The sequence below is a fragment of the Octopus bimaculoides genome, chromosome 4 (genome assembly GCF_046866305.1).
Source record: "Octopus bimaculoides isolate indiv1 chromosome 4, ASM4686630v1, whole genome shotgun sequence".
Taxonomy (NCBI): Eukaryota; Metazoa; Mollusca; class Cephalopoda; order Octopoda; family Octopodidae; genus Octopus; species Octopus bimaculoides.
Genome location: NC_142931.1, coordinates 1,722,175 through 1,741,987, shown reverse-complemented (window position 1 = coordinate 1,741,987; position 19,813 = coordinate 1,722,175). Strand labels below are relative to the sequence as shown.

The 19,813-nt window shown below is 37.9% G+C and overlaps 1 protein-coding gene across 1 annotated transcript in view; it reads left to right on the top strand.

Moving 5' to 3' along the window:
- LOC106869032 (acylamino-acid-releasing enzyme) overlaps positions 1-19,813 on the top strand; it is a 75,046-nt gene that overhangs the window by 21,283 nt on the left and 33,950 nt on the right. Inside the window, exons 2-3 of the mRNA XM_014914534.3 lie at positions 3,584-3,813; positions 18,749-18,839. Coding sequence (XP_014770020.1) covers positions 3,584-3,813; positions 18,749-18,839 — 321 coding nt within the window. The remainder of the gene's footprint in view (positions 1-3,583; positions 3,814-18,748; positions 18,840-19,813) is intronic.

Sequence of the window (19,813 nt, the reverse complement as noted above, 5' to 3'; positions counted from 1 at the left end):
ATAAAAGGGAAGAATACTACTGTTATTTAGCTCAAGGCTAAGTAAGAGTAGCATTCTTCCCTTTCATGAGACTGTCCCATTAAGTTGACAACACGCTATCACTTTACAGGTTTTTTAAATGACTTTTTTTAACTAAACAGTTTGAAACTTTGGCTACTGGTTGAATGTGTCACGTAGAACATGGTTTACTCTTAATGTTTTTGACAAAATTTTGTATTTTAGAAGTTATTTCATGTTAAAGCTGTTGTATTTGGGTAATTTTAACCAATCAATGACTTGTATTCAGCTGAAGAAAGTTACTGTTTGTGAAAGTAATGGAAGAGCAACAACTTCCGGGTCATCGGGTCATGAAAGAGAGAGAGAGAGGTGGGACAAAATCACAGACTACAGCATACACGTAATCACAAAGATACAAATTTCACATCTTACAAAATAAACACAGTGATGTCACTCAGCACACTGCCCCATGAAGGTCACTGCTAGCTCTCACTGTGCACACAACCATGTGCTGCCATCTTTTGGCATGCTACGGAACTAGTCTGAGAAGTTTTTGATACCATCTAATATAATAAATACAAAAACTAATTTCTGTGTGTCAGTGTGTCACACATAGACCCTCCCCCCCCTCACTATTCAAGGACACTCCTATTATTCCTTATGATGGGGTGAGAGTAATAGTAGTCATAGAGATGGTGAGGGCAGTGGCGAAGACAGACAGAGAGAGACAAAGTAATTTAGGGAGAGTTTATGATGTTTTACTAAAAGTAGTAGTGTTGATGGTGGCAGTGGGAGTAATAATAAGAGAGAGAGAAAGAGGGAGATGATGTACAACTTTGTTTAACTATGTTTGTTTGACAGAAATTCCTGTCACCAACATACTGAACACTATCATTTTTGTTTTCTTTAATACATACAAAGATATATACACACACACACACATACACACACACACACACATATATAAAATACACTTTAATTGAAATAAAGTCTCCCCCAAATTGAACATATCTGTTATAATAAATGTGAATGTCAGTGTGTCACACTTTTTCAACTTTACTCCTAGAGGCTGTAGCCCAATATATCATGCCATTTTGGAATCAGGCTGACTCTATCAGTAAAGTAAAAATATTCCAGGCTGAATCCAGCCCCACAATCCTGAAATTTTGGATTCCCAAGTTTTCATTACTGTGATTGTTTTTGGCGATTTTTTTTTTATGTGACTTTTTGTGACAAAATTTTTTGTACAATAACAATTTTTATAATCTAAAGGCTAACTCCATGAATAAATTAAAAACGTTCCAAGCCGAATCTGAACCTGCAATCCTGAAATTTTAGATTCCTATGTTTTCATTACTGCAATTGTTTTCAGCGATTTTTTTTTTTTTTTTTTTTTCCTTGATTTTTTGCGACGAATATGATCATTGTTGGGATGAGACTCTGGAGGAAGCAATTAAAACAAATTCTCCAAAACAAGTCAGAGATCTGTTTGCAGATCTTCCCATTCGGAGTCAGTTGCTTAAAAGCTATATACTAGCTTAAACGCCACCCTATGGGGCAGCTTTGAAGCTAGTGCATACACACACACACACACACACACACACACACGGCAGGCTTCCACATAATTTCCATCTACCAAATTCTTTCACAAGGCATTAATCAATTTGGGGCTGGAGCTATAGTAGATTCCACTAACCCAAAGTGCTGTGAAGTGGGGCTGAACCAAAAGCCATTTGGTTACAAAACAGGCTTCTTAATCACACATCTATGCTTGTGCCTGTGTTTTTTATTGTTTTTTTTTCCCCCCAAATCAAAATTAATTATAATCTTGGAATAATCTCAAATTCTTCAACAATGCATCAACTTGGAAAGCAAAAGCTCCCCTGTGTTATATTTCATATTCCACCAACTTTGGTCCTTCTATATAATTAGCAACTTCTCGCAGAACTTCTAAGACTTCTTGCTGCTGTTTTACTCATGTTAGATATATTTTCACTGTTACCTTTAATGAGCAGACCTCTGGCTTTCGAGCTCTTCTCCCGCTTTAGCGTCGATATTAATTTCACTCGTTTGCCCTGCAAACGAGCTGTAGACCTATCAGTGTTTACCAAGAGAAAACATCAAATATGTTTTTTGTTTTTGTTTGGTGTTTACTTAAATCGAAACAAGGTGTAGTTTGTCTTCATGGAAATAAGTTACAAATGAATCACCAACTTACCGAGATATTAGTTATTACATTACCAACTTACAAAAAGTACTTACTGGTTATTACATCAGTAAGGAGGGGTGGGTGGGGGACGGAATGTTGGGAAGGTAGCAGTGGAAGAGAGGCATAAAAAGAGCAAATACTTTGCATAGATGCGAAGAAAACAAAAATAAGTAAATAAATTAAGACAAGTGAAATAACTTGAATGAAAGAAATTAATAAACTCAATGAATATAAATTAATTTGGTTAAAGAGTTTTATTTTCTAAAGGCTTCACTAATTACAGAGTATTTCAAAAATCCCTTGAACATATACATGTGTGTGCACGTATATATATATATATATATATATATATATATATACATACACACAATTATAAATAAGGGCAAATGAAAAAATTTCTCTGCCAATATGCTGAGAAATAGACTTTAAATCGTCAATCACCACATATAATATGTATCACTATAAATACACACATATAAACATGTATAAAATGTGTGTGTGTGTGTGTGTGTGTGTATGTATATATATATATATATATATATATAGTTATTAATATTTCTAAGTCTCTCTATATATATTATATATATATATATATTTCTTTATTGCCCACAAGGGGCTAAACATAGAGGGGACAAACAAAGACAGACAAAGGGATTAAGTTGATTACATCGACCACAGTGTGTAACTGGTACTTATTTAATCGCCCCTGAAAGGATGAAAGGCAAAGTCGACCTCAGCGGAATTTGAACTCAGAATGTAATGGCTGACAAAATACTGCTAAGCATCTCACCTGGCATGCTAACAATTCTGCCAGCTCGCTGCCATATATATTTATATATATATTCTTTTTTATCCCTAGTTCTTGTTTGATTGCTTTCTTTTGCTGAACTGCTAAGTTATGGGGTCATAACACATCAATACCAGTTGTGAAGTGGTGGTGTGGGACAAACACAAACCCAAACACACACACACACACACACACACACACACACACACACAGAGTTATATATAGATATATTTACACAACAAGCTTCTTTCAGTTTCTCTTTGCCAAGTCCGCTCACAAGGTTTTGGTCGGCTGAGGCTATAGTAAAAGACACTTGCCCAAGGTGCCATGCAGTGGGACTGAACCATGGAACCATGTGGTTAGGAAGCAAGCTTCTTGCCACACAGCCACATACTTCTGAATTACCCTGTATGTTTGTTTGTAGGTCTGTCTAGGATATAAGTATGTGTATGTGGTGATGGCGCCAACCAAATTGTGTTTTCTTTCAGCTTTTGTTTTTCAAATCAAGTTGTTGTATTGCCAAATAATTTGGTGTGTTTCCAAATTGTTTTAAATCGTCTTTGAACCTTTATTCAAATATTTCTTTTCAGGTAGAGGAAGCCATCTCCATATACAGAGAGTATTCCAGATTCCCTGTCGTGTCAAGTGCCAAAATTAGTTTTCGAGAAGATTCATCGCATATCATTGTTAATAGTGAAAGTACCCAACGGGATTTAGAGAGACGGGAACAAGTCAAGTTCAGTCGGAACCATATTCTTACTCATGAACATGGAAAATATTCCATATTATGTAGAACTCCACCAACTGAACTGTCCAAAGAGTAAGTTGAGCCTTTCTTTCTTTTCTCTTTATTACTCTTGGACGTTCTTTTAACCCTTCGTTACCGTATTTCTGTTGAAATAATTTCATCATTATTAAACTGGAGTTTGGAACATAAATTAACATGGAATTCAAATCACTTTAAAACAGTTAAATTTTATTGCAGAAACAGGGTCAGTCTCAGTTGGAGTGGTCTCAGGTGGGTTGGTACCAAAAGGATTAATGTGTGGTTGTTATTGGCTTCAGGTCAGCCCTGATCCAACAGATCAAAGATCAAAGACATTCCAGTCATCATCATTCCATATTTTCTTCCTTGTATAACACATGTACAGCTAAAGTGTTCATCATCATCATCATCATCATTATTGTTTAACATCCGCCTTCCATGCTAGCATGGGTGGGACAGTTTCACAAGAGCCGGCCAGGCAGAAGCTTACACCAGACTTTTGTGACTGTTTTGGCTGGATTTTTACAGCTGGATGCCCTTCCTAACACCAACCACCCAGCAGAGTGGACTTAGTGTTTTTTATGTGGTACAAGCACAGGTGAGGTCAGTTTGAGCAAAGGTTTTTACAGCTGGATGCCCTTCCAAATGCCAACCACTTGACAGTGTGGACTGGATGCTTTTAAGTGGCACCTGCACTGACAGCGTCACCGAGTACTTGCAAGACACAAAAAGAAGAAATCGTGTCAGATGATGAAAGGTTCTAGTGAGACAGAGAGAGAGAAACAGGTGTCTTGCTGTAGAGGAAGTACAAGGTTACCTGGCCAGAGAGAGAGAGAGAGAGAGAGAGAGAGAGATCAGGAATGAAGACAGAAACTGGTGTGCTGCTGCAAAGGAAATACATTGCTACCCAAAGTGAAAAGTTTTCTTGTGTGGGTGGAACATACAGGTTGGGGGCTAGCAGATAGCAGTAATACAGTGAGACAGGGCCAAGAGGACAGGATTGGGGAGTGGGAGGTAAGCATAGTACATGAAGCGGAAATGTGAGGAAGAGAAGAGATGTAGTTAGGTTTGTTGTGGTAGAGTGTGTGAGAAGTTTTCTTGCTAAGTGTGGGTGGGACACACAGCATTTCTAGAACTCAGTTTCGCTGACGTGGGCAGGTCTTCTCTAGAACTTCATATCGCCAGACATCTCAGTCCACTGTCATTTCCTCCATGGGGCCCAACATCCTGAGATCTTCAAATGTTGGGTCTTACAGGGGCAATTACAAGTGATCATGACCTTTGACAGTTTGCTGTGCTTGAGAAGACTCACCACGCCAAGGGAAATCATATTTGTGGCCGGTGCTGGTGACACATAAAAGGTACCCACTACACTCTCGGAGTGGTTGGCATCCAGCTGTAGAAACCAAACCAAAATCAGACTGGAACCTGATGCAGTTCTCCAGCGTACCAGTTCCAGTCAAACCGTCTGAACCATGCCAGCATAGAAAGTGGGTGCTAAATGATGATGATGATGATATGACAAGCTTCTTTCAGTTTTCATCTACCAAATCCACTCTCAAGGCTTTGGTTGGTCGAAGGCTATAGCAGAAGACAGGGTGTCACGTAGTGGGACTGAACCTGGAACCTTGTGATTGGCTAACAAACTTCTTAACCTCATAACTATGCCTCTGCCTATCACCCAGTATTAAACATTAATTCTTCATCTAAAATTCGTTAGTCAGGAAATGTGTTTGTATTTATAATTATTCTCTACTAATCTACTTACCACCCACTATGGTCAATAAGTATGTACTCTACAGAAAATATTGGCTATTTTCCCAGCATTAGTTTGTATTTTTATTTTCCCAAGATTAATGGCACAGTGCCAGATTTTATTTTATATGAATGCTAATATAATGATAGCTTTAGGTCTGCAACTCCAAATTGGAGACAGAATGGTCTGTCCCAAGGGAGCTCTTTAGTACATTCCCCACCCCACACAGCTTCCTATGGAATAAATAGTCAGGGCGATTGAATAGTTGTAATCACAGTCTTACTTTTTGAAAGTTAATTTCTTTATACATTTACTGTCCAACCCATGCCAGGATGGAAAACAGACGTTAAACGATGATGATGATGATGACATTTATGTCTTGTTTATTAAATTAATTGCTTTATTAAATGATGATATTTTAGATAGAGCAGTCATTACTTAAAGATATATTTACCTTAACACATATCTACATAATGTAAACAGCCAGAACCCTATAAAATTGAAAAGTATTTTGAACAAAGAAGCGAGTGGGATGGACTCTACCCTTGGATAGGCCCCCACCCTTAGATCAGTAGTTCTCAAACTTTTTCAGGCTGCCACCCCCTTCACACCCAGGCCGCACTCCTGACGTCCCCACCCCAACTGACAATCACAAACATAGACCCATTTCTGAAGCAAATTCAAAGCAACTGTATTTCACAAATAAAAATTAACCTAGTAAACCCATTATTTTGTTTTTACACGAATCGTTACCCCATTATCACCCCATTTTTCTTCGATGCCCCTTTGGAACTTTCCACCCCCACCCCACCACCATGGAACCTATAATCTGGTGTTCATTAATCGATATAAGTTTTTTTTTTAATTAATACAAACATGACTGTGTGGTTAAGAAGCTTGTTTCCCAAACACATGGCTTTGGGTTCAGTTCCACTGCACAGCATATTGGGCAAATATCTTCTGTTATAGTCCTGAGCCAATCAAAGCCTTGTAAATGGATTTGATAGACGGAAACTGAAAAGAAACCTTTTGTCTGAGTGTGTAAGAGAGGAAACATCATTTTCATTTTCATTTTCATTTTTAAAGTTAGCCTTGTGTTTGTGTATGTATGTGTGTTGGTGAGCATTAGCCTATGTCTTTGTTCTATGTGTGTGTTTATACATGTGTGTGAATATCTCTTTCACTGCTGCCATAAATTATCAATTAAAAAAAAATATTGTTTTTAACTATGTCTGCTTGATCTCTAGTCAATTAGTACCCAGGTGAAGTGTTCCTGTGTTTGTGTGTCTGTCTAGGCAGACTAGATCATCGGCAAATAGGAGTTCCCATGGACCATCCAGTCTCCAACGTCTCTCTTGATGGTCTGTTAGATCGACAGGAGGCGGACTGACAACTGACTCTTAACTAAAATCATCATTGAAATCATTGTTTCTTGCTTCTCATCTCATCTTGGCGTCTTCTGTCACAAATCATTTAGACTGTGGCTCCCTCTACCACCCATATAACCTAACCTGGTGGTTTGATTCTGCTGTAGTTGCCCTTTTAGCAATTTACAATGACACAATGACCCCCAGGGTAGTAAATCAAATCCTGTAGGAAGATGTCATACCCAATGACCGGTGTCGCAATCATCATCATCATCATCATCGTTTAACGTCCGCTAGCATGGAAAGCGGACGTTAAACGATGATGATGATGATGATGATGATGATTGCGACACCGGTCATTGGGTATGACATCTTCCTACAGGATTTGATTTACTACCCTGGGGGTCATTGTGTATCCTACCTTCCCAGAGAATCTTTTGAGAATCTTTGCAACAATCGTTGATGGATCTGCAGCCTCAAAATTAAACTCAACAAAGACTAAAATCTTCATTGGTAGAATCCTGCTACCATCAGGAACATGGCCATTCTTGATATGCAGAACAAAAATAGGTTAAAATTCCTAATGGTGTACCCAATGTAAACTATGGCTACCCATGGGATACAGTGGGGTTACAAAATGGGCTAACAGAGAACTTGGTCTTTATCAGACAAACCCACTTTCATAAGAAACAAAATTTTTGTGATAAATGTTTTTCCACTAAGGTTAAAAAAAAGCTTTAGTTTACTTTGTTTGGGCATCAGGTCCAATATAATTTTTCAGTTGCTTTGATTTTATCAAATTTTTCAGAAAAAGCAACTTTTAATTTGTATTTCAGATAACTTTACTGAGATCATCATCATCATCATCATCGTTTAACGTCCTCTTTCCATGCTGGCATGGGTTGGACAGTTTGACTGAGGACTGGCGAGCCAGAAGGCTGCACCATTTTCTGATTTTCATTTTGAATCTAAAGATGACAGACGAACTGTAAAAACATTGTTCAGTTTAATAGACAATGTCATTATCCTGCCAATCATTATCATTTAGCATCCACTTTTCCATGCTTGCATGGGTCAGATGGAATTTGTTGAGGCAGACATATGAAGAAAATTGAAACCTTTCACACATGCTGTCTGTGCAATATCTGCAACAAAAAATGGCACGATAAGACATCAAATGTCAAAATCTTAGGAAAATGTGTTATCTCCAATATCCAAAAGATGCCGCAGAGAATTCAGTGCAAATGGGTCGGACATGTTGATTGAATGAAGGACAACTGCATTCCAAAAATGCTTTTGTATGGCCAACAAGGGGGGGGGGGATATCACAGTAAAGGAAGACCTCCTTCATTAGGTATGAGGATAAGTTGAAGCAATCCCTAGAATCTCTACAGCTTAACTTGACACCTTGGGAAAGCCATTGCCTAGATTGATCATCATCATCATCATCATCATCGTTTAACGTCCATTTTCCATGCTGGCATGGGTTGGGTGGTTTGACTGAGGACTGGCAAGCCAGAAGGCTGCACCAGGCTCCAGTCTGATTTGGCAAGGTTTCTACAGCTGGGTGCCCTTTCTAATGCTAACCATTCTGAGTGTGTAGTGGGTGCTTTTTACATGCCACCAGCACCGGGGGGTGGGGCAGTGTGATGGCACACTGGTATCGACTACATTCGGATGGTGCTTTTTATGTGCCACCAGCACAGGAGCCAGTCGGTGGGGGGGTGGGGGGGGGGGGCAGGTCAAATCATGAAGTTAATAAAGAAAGCCTAATAATTTTTGTCATTATTATTATTCATTATCATTATTTGTTTTGCAAATATGAAACATTTTTTTGGTTTAGTGTACGTGGCTCAAAAATTTCAGTATTAATGAAAGATTATATGAATGAAATGAAAAACGCAACTGGAATTGTTAATATTAATTACGCTAATTAGTATTTGCTATTTAGCTGTGAGTTATGAAGCATATTTGAAATAGTCTTTCCATATTTTCACTTGTGACTGGCAGCAATAATTATACAAATTATCGTTAGTGGCCAGTTTAGAAACAATGACTTTTTTTAACCATATCAAGTTATATTTGATATCTTTAAAATGTAACACACATGAATACACATTAATTATGCTTGATTAATTAGTTTCTTTAAAGTATTAATGCATTAGTGACCTGGATTCTAGTTTAACAAATGGACTGCAAATATTTAGATTCATTTGCATGTGTGCACACACACACTGAGAAATGGCAAAGAACTTCACAAATATAAAGTTATGCCCCTAGTGTTCTAAACCCTACAGATTCAACATTAAAAAAGATATCAGTGAGGAGGAGGAATAAAATAATAGATTTATGGAAATTAGTGTAGAATGTTGAAAATAGAATACATCAGAGTGACAGTATGGTTAAGAAACTTGCTTCCCAACCACATGGTTTTAGGTTCAATTCCTCTGCATGGTACCCTGAGGGAAGTTTTTCTTCAGTAGTCTTAGCTTGATTAAAACTTTATTCATGGATTTAGTAAAGAAAACTGAAATAAGTGGTAAATCTTGTTGAGTTAATGGTTCCTCGTGAAGATAACATGGTTTGCTGCTCGGGCTTGAAAGCTTGTCCGTTATGTAAACCTCCTTGAGGAATATGAAGACACAGGCTGCAAAGCAGAGCATTTTCCAATTGAAGTCGGACATAGAGGATTCATTGGACACAGTGTTATCATTAGGCCTAACTCATCGTAAAACAAATACCACCATGTGTGATATCCATGTGTGATATCCATGTGTGATATCCATGTGTGATATCCATGTGTGATATCCATGTGTGATATCCAAACTACAGTAGAAAAGGCCAGCCACTGGATTTGGTTAAAAAGAGACGATGAGCGATGGCTAGAAGAATATTGAGCTATATCTGATAACCAGTTGATCTACCAAGCGGGGCCTCATATCAGTGAGGGGGGCTGGTATGCGATGATGCTGTTGAGAGGTAGACTCTGAAACAGTGCGCATTCTCTCCTGATGACTCCATACACGTGCTGGCTTCTGATATGCGGAGCTTTCGTCTGGTATCACTTGCATGTGCGAGTTGTTTGCAAAACATCATTTCATATATATATAGATAATGTTGAATCTTTATCACCCTCATTTGACATCCACTTTTTCATGCTTGTAAGGGTCAGGCGGAATTTGTTGAGGCAGATTTTTTACAGCCAGATGTCTTTCCTGTTAACAACCTTCCCTTTATTTCCAAGCAAGGGAGTCTCTCTTCATAACAGAGATGCTCCTTGACAGTTGTCACATGATTTTGAGACAAAGGTAAACATACACACACACACACACACAATGGGCTCCTTTCTGTTTCTGTATATCTAAATCCTCTCAAGGATTTTGTCAACCCAGAGCTGTAATAGAAGATATTGGCTCAAGGTGCCATTCTGTGGGATTGAACCCTAGACCATGCGGTTAGGAATCAAGCTTCTTTACCACACAACCAAGCTAAGCTTATATCTGTATATATTTGTGTATGTGTGAGTCTGCATGTGTTTCTATCTCTTTGTGTTACCATCATGTGATAGTTGTAAATGATTGTCACCATCACACAAGCAGCATCTTTTATTTCCAATCTTCCATGAAAACATGTCTGGCCTTGAGGTAAAAATTTCCTTACTTGGAAGCTGGTGAGGGTTGGTGACAGGAAAGGCACAGAAAATCTACCTCATTAAACTCTGTTCAACCCATGCAAATTGAGAAAGTGTGATTGCTCCTGGTTAATAGTTAACCATTTGCTGAACTGCTAAGTTATGGCGACGTAAACGCACCAGCATGTTGTCAAGCAATGTTGCAGGGACAGACACATAAACATATACACATACATACATATATATATATAATTTTTTTTCTCCCTGTTTTTCTCCTTGTCTCCGTATTCTTTCTGTTGAAGAGCGTAGCTCGAAATGTCAAAGACTGTCCGTATTCCCGAGCGTCATACTAATATATACTTTTGTTATTTACACCACCTGTCCTCGTCTGTTGTTATTATTGGTATATTCTCCCATATATATATATATATATATATATATATATATATATATATATATATGTATACGTATACGACGGGCTTCTTTCAGTTTCCGTCTACTAAATCCACTCACAAGATTTCGGTCGGCCCAAGGCTATAGTAGAGGACATTGAGGTACGGCCCTTATTTGACATCAGATGTTTTAATGTCTCTCTCTTTTTCTCCCTCTCTCTTTCCTCCTCTCTCTCTCTCACACTTTCTTCCTGTGTGTACATATTTTTGCTTGTGTCATCATTATCATAATCATCATCATCATCATTTAATGTCTGCTTTTCATGCTGGCATGGGTTTGACGGATTAACTAAAAACTGCTAAGCCAGTGGCTGCACCAAGTTCATATTTTGCATATACATATATATATATATATATATATATATATATATATATATATATACTGGGTTGGCAACTAAGTTCCCACCGTTTTTTTAAATCTAAATTTTTTTAAATGTCTAATAATAAAAAATAACAACTAATTAATCAATAATGTATTCACCCTTGTTGTTTACAACAAGATTTTCAATACCTCGTTGGTAGAAATCACCCAATTTCGACTCGAAAAATTGATCCAACCAATCTCTCAATTCTGCATCAGTATTGAACGAAACTCCACACATAGCATTTGAAAGAGATCATCATCATCATCGGAAATCCATTGGTGCCAAATCAGGAGAGTAGAGCAGGTGTGGTAGCAGCCATGCGTTTGAATGGCTTCCTTGGTCATATTGGCGATATGAGGGCAGGCGTTGTCGTGCAGCAGAAGAACTCCATGCTGCCCATTAGGTCTTTTCTCTTGAATAGCCGTGTTGAGTTGTTCCATCTGTTGAACATAGAGTTCCGCGTTGACCGTTTGATTCCGTTCAAGCAATTCGTAATGGATAATCCCTTCCCAGTCCCACCATACGCACAACATCGTTTTACGTCGATGAAGATCTTGTTTCATGCGCGGTGTCGCTTGTTTACCGGGGCTAAGCCGTTCCTTATGCTGCTTCATATTGATGTACAGGCACCGTTTTCCGTCGCCAGTAACAATTCAGTAAAGAAATCGTTGCTTGTGTCCATGAGTTGAGCGGTGACGAGCAAGCAAACCAGCGGAGATTGTGGCTCGTTGATTTTTGTTGTTGTCACTTAAAGCATGCGGAACCCATGCTCCATACTTCTGAACCTTTCCCATCGAGTGAAGATGCTTCTCTATAGCAGTGTGGGAGCATTCCATTTTCTCTGCCAGTTCCCTTGTCTTTTGAAAAGAATTTTCGTGTAAAAGTTGGTTTAATCGCTGTTCATCGAACTCAACTGGACGGCCAGAACAAGGTGTGTCTTTGAGGTTAGAATTTCCATTTTTGAACTTGGTATATCAATCATGAGCAGTTCTTTCAGCTATGGCACCCTCTCCATACACAGCACAAATGTCGCGAGCAGCTTTTGCAGCCTTAGAACCTTGATTAGAAGCAAAAAGAAGGAGGTGTCGAAAATGCTCGTTTTTCTTGACATTCCATTTTAATGATCTGAAACTAAACAAAAATTCACTAAAATTAACTAGAAAAAAAAACAAAATAGATTCCAAAATGATTCAAAAATAGAATTCTCAAAAAAAAAAGAGATTCCAAAATCTAAAAACGCAATAAATTCCAAAATTTAAAAAAAACGGTGAGAACTTAGTTGCCAACCCAATATATGATGATATATATACACACATATGAAGATAGTTGCATATAGGTGCTTAATCATATGCCCCTACCCCACCTTTATAAATGCGTTTACATTTCATTCTCTGTGTGTAACTGACCTATTGCTTTTGGTGTTAAACTGTGATTGATTTTATATTTCTGATTGGTAATATTCTGTGAGAAGTTTGTGATCGCAAGGTCAGCAGTCTTGGTGACCTGCCCAATATAACTGTTACAACCTGCAGTGAAGAATTTTTTGGAAATGGTTCATAATTTTATTTCTTTTCTTGGAAACTTGGTAACTATTGAGAGAGAGAGAGATGTAGACAGACTATGAAAAATGTTAATTTGTGTCTTGAGGTGTATTCATGGTGTTCAGAGAAGGTTTCTTTCCTTCTGCTATTTTACCATTCTGATGTTAAAAGTAGAATCTCTGTAGAGATGGGCTGGTGCTTGGTGACGGACACGAGCCTCAGTGCAAAAACAGAGCAACTTGATGTTGTTGTTGTTGTTGTTAGATAAGAATAATGTCTGTAGATGAATGATATATGTTACAGGTAAAAATAAGTTTAGAGGGTGTGTATAGAAATGTTAGCCGTTAACTAAATCGGGTTTGTTGTTGTTGTTGTTGGTTGTATTGGCAGTAGGATTAGTGCAGCAGACAAAGTTGTAGAACAATGTTTAGTTGCAGATCTTTACATCATAAGTTCAACTCTCTGGTGTTGACTTTGGATTGCTTTTTTCTAGTATTAGCAAAATAGGTACCAGTTTTTCAGTGGGGTCTATTTAATGGACTACACTCTTCCTTGTATCTATGTGAGAAGAAATTATTATCACGTTTATCATCATCATCATCATCATCATCATCATCATCATTATAAGTTTTTCTTCCTTCAGTTTTGTTTCCAGTTCTTAAGGCAAAGAAACTCACTGCTCACACTGATCGGCCATCAAATAAACACACCAGATTGTTCGTTTACAAAAAAAATAATAAAGTTATACTGAAAAAAATTATTTACACGGATAGTAATCATTCTCACAAAGTATTAATTAGTGATGTTGTAATTGTTAAGCCACTAAATGCTAATTTAATGAGTAAGATTGTTATCCGGGGTTTGGTACCTACAAGTCTCTTCAGATCTCAAGAGTCTTTCTTATGGTTCTTGCAGAATACAGGATGATACTTTTTCTGCAGGTTGACAAGAGGAATCTCAATACCAAGATCCTTTGGTGTTGAGTTGGCAGAAGTGTTAGCAGCGTTTCGTATGTCTTCACGTTCTGAGTTCAAATTCTGCTGAGGTCAAATTTGCCTTTCATCCTTTCGGGGTCAATGAAATAAGTACCGGTTGATGTAATCAACTATCCCCCCTCCCCCAAATTCCAAACCTTGAAGAAAAGCTGGCAGAGTCCATTAGCACACTGAGCAAAATGCTTAATGGCATTTCGTCGTCCATCTTTGCTCTCTGAGTTCACATTTCACTGAGGTCAACTTTGCCTTTTATTCCTGTTGGCAGTCAATAACATTAGAACCAGTTCATCTCTGGGTTGGATGTTATCCACTTACCCTCTCCCCCAAACTTGCTGGCCTTGTGCCAGAATTTGAAACCATTATTATTATTAATATTTTTATTATTATTATTATTATTATTATTATTTTATGTTTGACTTTTGTTTTGCATTTGTACAAGTTGGATCCAAGTCTCACCCAGAGACCTCAAGAGACAACAAGTTAGAAGTTCATGTAGGTGTTATGCCTAGGGTACCATATATTTGGATTTGTACAGTTTTGTTCAAGTGAATGTTTAAGAAACCATAAGAAAATTATGTGTTTGCTTTAAAATTTGAGATCACATACAGTATTTTACGTAGGATATGGGCAGTTCCCATGAGCACTATCTTTTGAACTTCAGCCATTTTGGGGTTTCCTGGTATCTGAGCTAGGTAGTAACCAGCCCGTTTCGCTGTCATTCCCAGGGCACCTATGACAATAGGTATTGTTTTCGTCTTCAGATTCCACATTTTGCTAATTTCTATTTCAAGATCTTTATATTTGCTCAGTTTTTGGTAGGTCTTGACAGATACGTTTATATCAATTGGGACAGTCATATCAATGAGGAGGCATGATTTTTGTCTGAAGTCTTTCAGTATGATGTCTGGCCTATTTGCGTCTATCTTTCTGTCAGTTTGAATGGTGAAGTTCCAGAGGAGTGCAATGTGATCATTTTCAAGTACTGGGGGTGGTTTGTGTTCCCACCAGTTTTTATCATGGGGCAAGTCCAGGTTTTTGCATATTACCCAGTGAATATATTGTGCAGCTCTATCATGCCTGTTGAGATACTCTGTAGGTGCAAACAGACTGCACATGGAGACAACGTGATCGATGGTCTCATTTTGTTGTTGGCATATACGACATAATGGGGAGCTGCCGTTCTTTAATATGTTGGCCTGGTAGTTCTTTGTAGGTAGGCATTGATCTTGGGCTGCTATGATAAACCCCTCTGTTTCTGATTTCAAGCTAGAGGCCATTAACCATTGATGGGTAAGGGCTTTGTCAATATCTGCATTATTCGCTCTCTTTGGGTATTTGCCATTGAGAGGTTTTTCATGCCATTTTTCAGTCATAATATCTAAGGCAGCAATTTTAGCACGGGTTTTCAAGCGCTTAGCTTTTTCTGCAGGTGTTTCTAGTTCATCTAATTCTTGAATTTGTTGCAATTGGAATTCACTTAGATATTCCTTTGCCTGTTTTGTTACTGAGTAAGATGCTTTCTTGCTTTCATGTTTTAAGACAAGTTTTAGCATCCAGTCCTCAGAGTTTTTCAGATAGGTGTCTAGGCCAATTGTGGCTACCTTCATTGATAATGCCAGCTGTAGAAGTCCTCGGCCTCCCTCTTTTCTTGGCAGATAAAGACGTTCTATATCTGCCTTAGGGTGGTGCATTCTATGCATTGTCAACAGTTTTCGTATTTTTCTGTCAACATTACATATTTCAGTAATTGACCAGTTAACGATATTGAAACTGTAAGTCACGACTGGTATGGTTAGAGCATTGATCGCTTCGATCCTGTTTCTCGCGTTCAGCTCTGTCTTCAGTATTGCTCTCACCCTGCGATAACATTCTCTTCTGATCCTTTCCCTCATCACTGAGTGCTTGATATTGTCCCCTTCAATTACCCCTAGGTATTTGTAGCTCTTCGCTGGTTCTAACTCTTTTATGACATTTTGCTGGTCACGGTTCACATTAGATGTATTTGTCATTTTTCCTTTGATAAAGGTAGCTTTTGCACATTTATCAAGGCCAAATTGCATCCTGATGTCATCACTGAATTGTTTAACAATCGCTAGTAGGCCTTTGAGTTGTTGGTCATTTTTTGCAAAGAGCTTTAAATCATCCATGTAAATGAGATGATTTATATTTTTATCAAATATTTTATAACCATACTGTGCATCATTGAGCAATTTTGAGAGCGGTATTAGGGCTAGACAGAAGAGGAGTGGTGATAGTGAGTCACCCTGGAAAATGCCACATGAAATTCTTACACCTCCAGCATTTAGAGATTCATTGTCATTGTTCAACATCAGTGTGGTTCTCCATGATCTCATACTTACAGATAAAAAGTTTCGCAGAGTAGGAGCTATTTTATACATTTCCAGACATTTCCTAATCCAGCTATGTGGTAGGCTATCAAAGGCCTTTTTATAGTCTATCCAGGCTATTGACAAGTTTTTGTGTCGCTTGTGACAATCTTCTAAGATCATCTTATTGATGAGTAGCTGATCTTTACAACCATAAGATCCACGTTTACATCCCTTTTGCTCATTAGGGAATATGCTACTTTCTATTAAAAAACTATAGGTGTACTTGGTTAGGACAGATGTTAGCGTCTTATACATTGTTGTTAAGCAGGTTATGGGGCAATAATTTTTTGGTTCGTTTGTTTCCTCATTTTTTGGAAGCAGGAATGTTAAACCATTAACTAGCCAAGAGGGCATCAAACTAGGATTTTGCAAAACATCATTGTAAAGTTTTGTTAGCAGTTCATGGCTTTCTGGGAAGGCATTCAACCAGAAGTTAGGAATTTTATCCTTTCCTGGAGACTTCCATTTGCTTGACCTCCTGAGAGCAGATCTTATATCTTCTACCCTGACTCCCTCCCACTTTTGCTCCTCTAAGGAGTCTAGGTCTGTAGATATTCTATCAATCCAAGGGGCCTTTTCATTGTGTGTTTTATCTTCTGCCCAGATTTTATTCCAAAATTCTTGCACTTCTTCTTTTGATGGGACAGACTTTATTGTTACTGGTGTTTTCCCTATCTTCCTGTAGAAATTTTTGGGGTTATTTTTGAACATGTTATTATCTCGGAAGAATCTAACACGTTTTTCATACCTTGCTATGCGGGCAGCTTTAGCACATACCTTTTGCTTGATGGTTTCTATGGTGGCATCAATGTCAACTATGGTTTTCATATTATATTTTTTCTTTAGTTTTTGGGTCTTTGTAGGTTTGATACTCTTGTCAAATTTAAGGTTTTTCAAACATTCTATGTCAGATCTAAGTAGCTTAATTTGGTGTTGAATGCGTTCTTGCCAAGAAGGCTTTTTGTGGGAGTGTTGTCTTTTTCTAATCTTTTCACCACATAGAACCGTTGAGATTTTTGAGATTTGAGATTTTGCGATTTGAGATTATTATTATAATTATTATTATTATTAATATTTTTATTATTATTAATATTTTTATTATTATTAAGGCAGTTAGCTGGCAGAATCTCAAGCCCACTGAGCAAAATGCTTAGTGGCGCATTTCATCTGTCTTTACGTTCTGTGTTTAAATTGTGCCAAGAAACAAGACAACTTATATTGGGGAGCAGCACGTAGGATAGGGGAACAGATAGTTGAATACTGGTGGGAGCTCAAAGAGGGGAAAAGCTCATCAGTGCTCTACCAGCATTCTCAATTAGAACATAGAGGCTCAGTTAATAACATAGATGTTAAGGTAATATCAATGCGTAAATTAGGCATGACATTTAGATTACAGAGGTCACACACAGAGTAATAGACAGGGCGTGCCTCACCAGAAAACATGAATGGGACAATAACACCCACCACCACCACACTATGCTGCATGACAACTAAAGACAAAATGGAAGAAAAAAGATACAGATTCAAAAAGTATAATACATAAACCCATTTACACACAAAAGACACACATACACATACTTAAGATGAAATGGGGAAAAATAAGAGAGATAAATGAGTAAATAACTGGAGAAAAAACTATATAGGGATATAGCAGTATAGTAAGCAAACCCATACACACACACAAAATACAGACATGCATGCATGCACACACATGCACAGATAAGGTTACACACCATAAAAAATAAAATGGACTAAACAGAACAGGAGAAGACACATGGGATGGAGGGTTACTGAACAGATCACAGGTGTGTGACGAAAGATTTCCGGACAATGGACATAAAATAAGAACAATACTAAAGTGAAGAATGAATATACAGTGTGTGTGTTTATTTGGCAAGAAAAAAATGACCCTCCCGAAATATAACAGGATCTGTTTCAACACACAATTTCACATCAGGAATCCTGCAAAAACAAATACGTAAACATATATCATCATCATCATCAGCAACATAATTTAACATCCACTTTCCATGCTGGCATGGGTTGGATGGTTTGACTGGGGACTGGAGAGTCAGCGGCTGCACCAGGCTCCAATCTGATCTAGCAATGTTTCTACAGTTGGATGCCCTTCCTAACGCCAACCACTCCGAGAGTGTAATGGGTGCTTTTTTATGTGCCACCAGCACAGGGGCCTGGTTTGTTCATTTAATGAAAGCAAGCAAGCTAAAACTTTGAAGTCACCATCAGTGTTTTTCTTGTAAAAGTTTAACAAACATGAACTCTTCGCAAGAGGATCCATCCTTCAGTTTAATGTTTAATTGTTTTATTTGTAACTTGACATAAAAACGAACATTAGTGTGTGTGTGTGTGAGACCTTCCACCAACATTAATTGGATTTTTGTCTCGTTAAAAAGTATACTCATCATCATCATCATCATCGTCATCCTGACCTGCCATCGTTACATTTGCCAAACTTTCTTGATTGTTTATAGGTTATGGAATAAAGAATCCCCCTCAGGGAAGTTACGCTGCATCATTAGACGAGTGACCAACCAGAAAGGAGAAGAAAAGGATTTTATTGAGGTGAATATAGGACAGTTTTTTAGTTTTTGTGCCACTACCAAATAAAGTTTAAAATTACCTGATATTTGTTCATTTGAATCATTACCTGATTCTAATTGACTGGTTATTAGAATAAAGGGTGTCTTAACATCCATTGTCCTTCAGGTGTTACTAAAAGATCTGTTAAGTGGTAGTGATGGAGGCAACAGCGTTCTTCCACTCAAACCAAAATAACTGTTTCCATTGAGGTTTCAAATTTTGCTACTGTATGTTGGTCCCAACTCCTGACAGGAGTATCTATGATTTTCAGTAACAAGGTGCAATTTGAACTCCGAATGTACAAACCTGGAATAAATACCACGACAGTATCCTTGTCCATCACTCTAACAATTCAACAAATCCACCAACCCAGACTGGTACCTTTTCTATTGGCCCTAAAGGAATAAAAAGTAAAGTTGGTCTCAACAGGTTTTGAACTCAAAGCATAGAGAGTTGAAAGAAATGGTACAAGGGAGTCTTTCCTTCTCTTCAATCTCTTTCACCATATTCATATAAGAAGCAAATTGGTTAATTTGCAATGAGACAAACACACACACACACACACATTAATTTATATCTACGATGGAATTCTTTCAGCTTCCATCTACTAAATCTATTCACAAGGTTTTGATTGGCCTCAGACTACAGTAGAAGAAACTTGCCCAAAGTGCCATGCAATGAGACTGAACCCCAAACCACATGGTTGAGAAGCAAGCTTCTCACCACACAGCTACACCTGTACATTTGGTGAATGTAATTTATTTAATTCCCAACCTGGGTTTAGTACATTTCTCTGTTTCAAAGACAAGGAATTTGTGGTTAATAGATCCAGCATTTGAAGCAATCAGAATTTATTTGAGAACTGAGATATGGTGGAATCAGATTCTTTATCATCAGCTATTCAAGTCTGGACTGTCTTCAAGAAAAAACTGTACCTTTATCAATTTACAACCTGT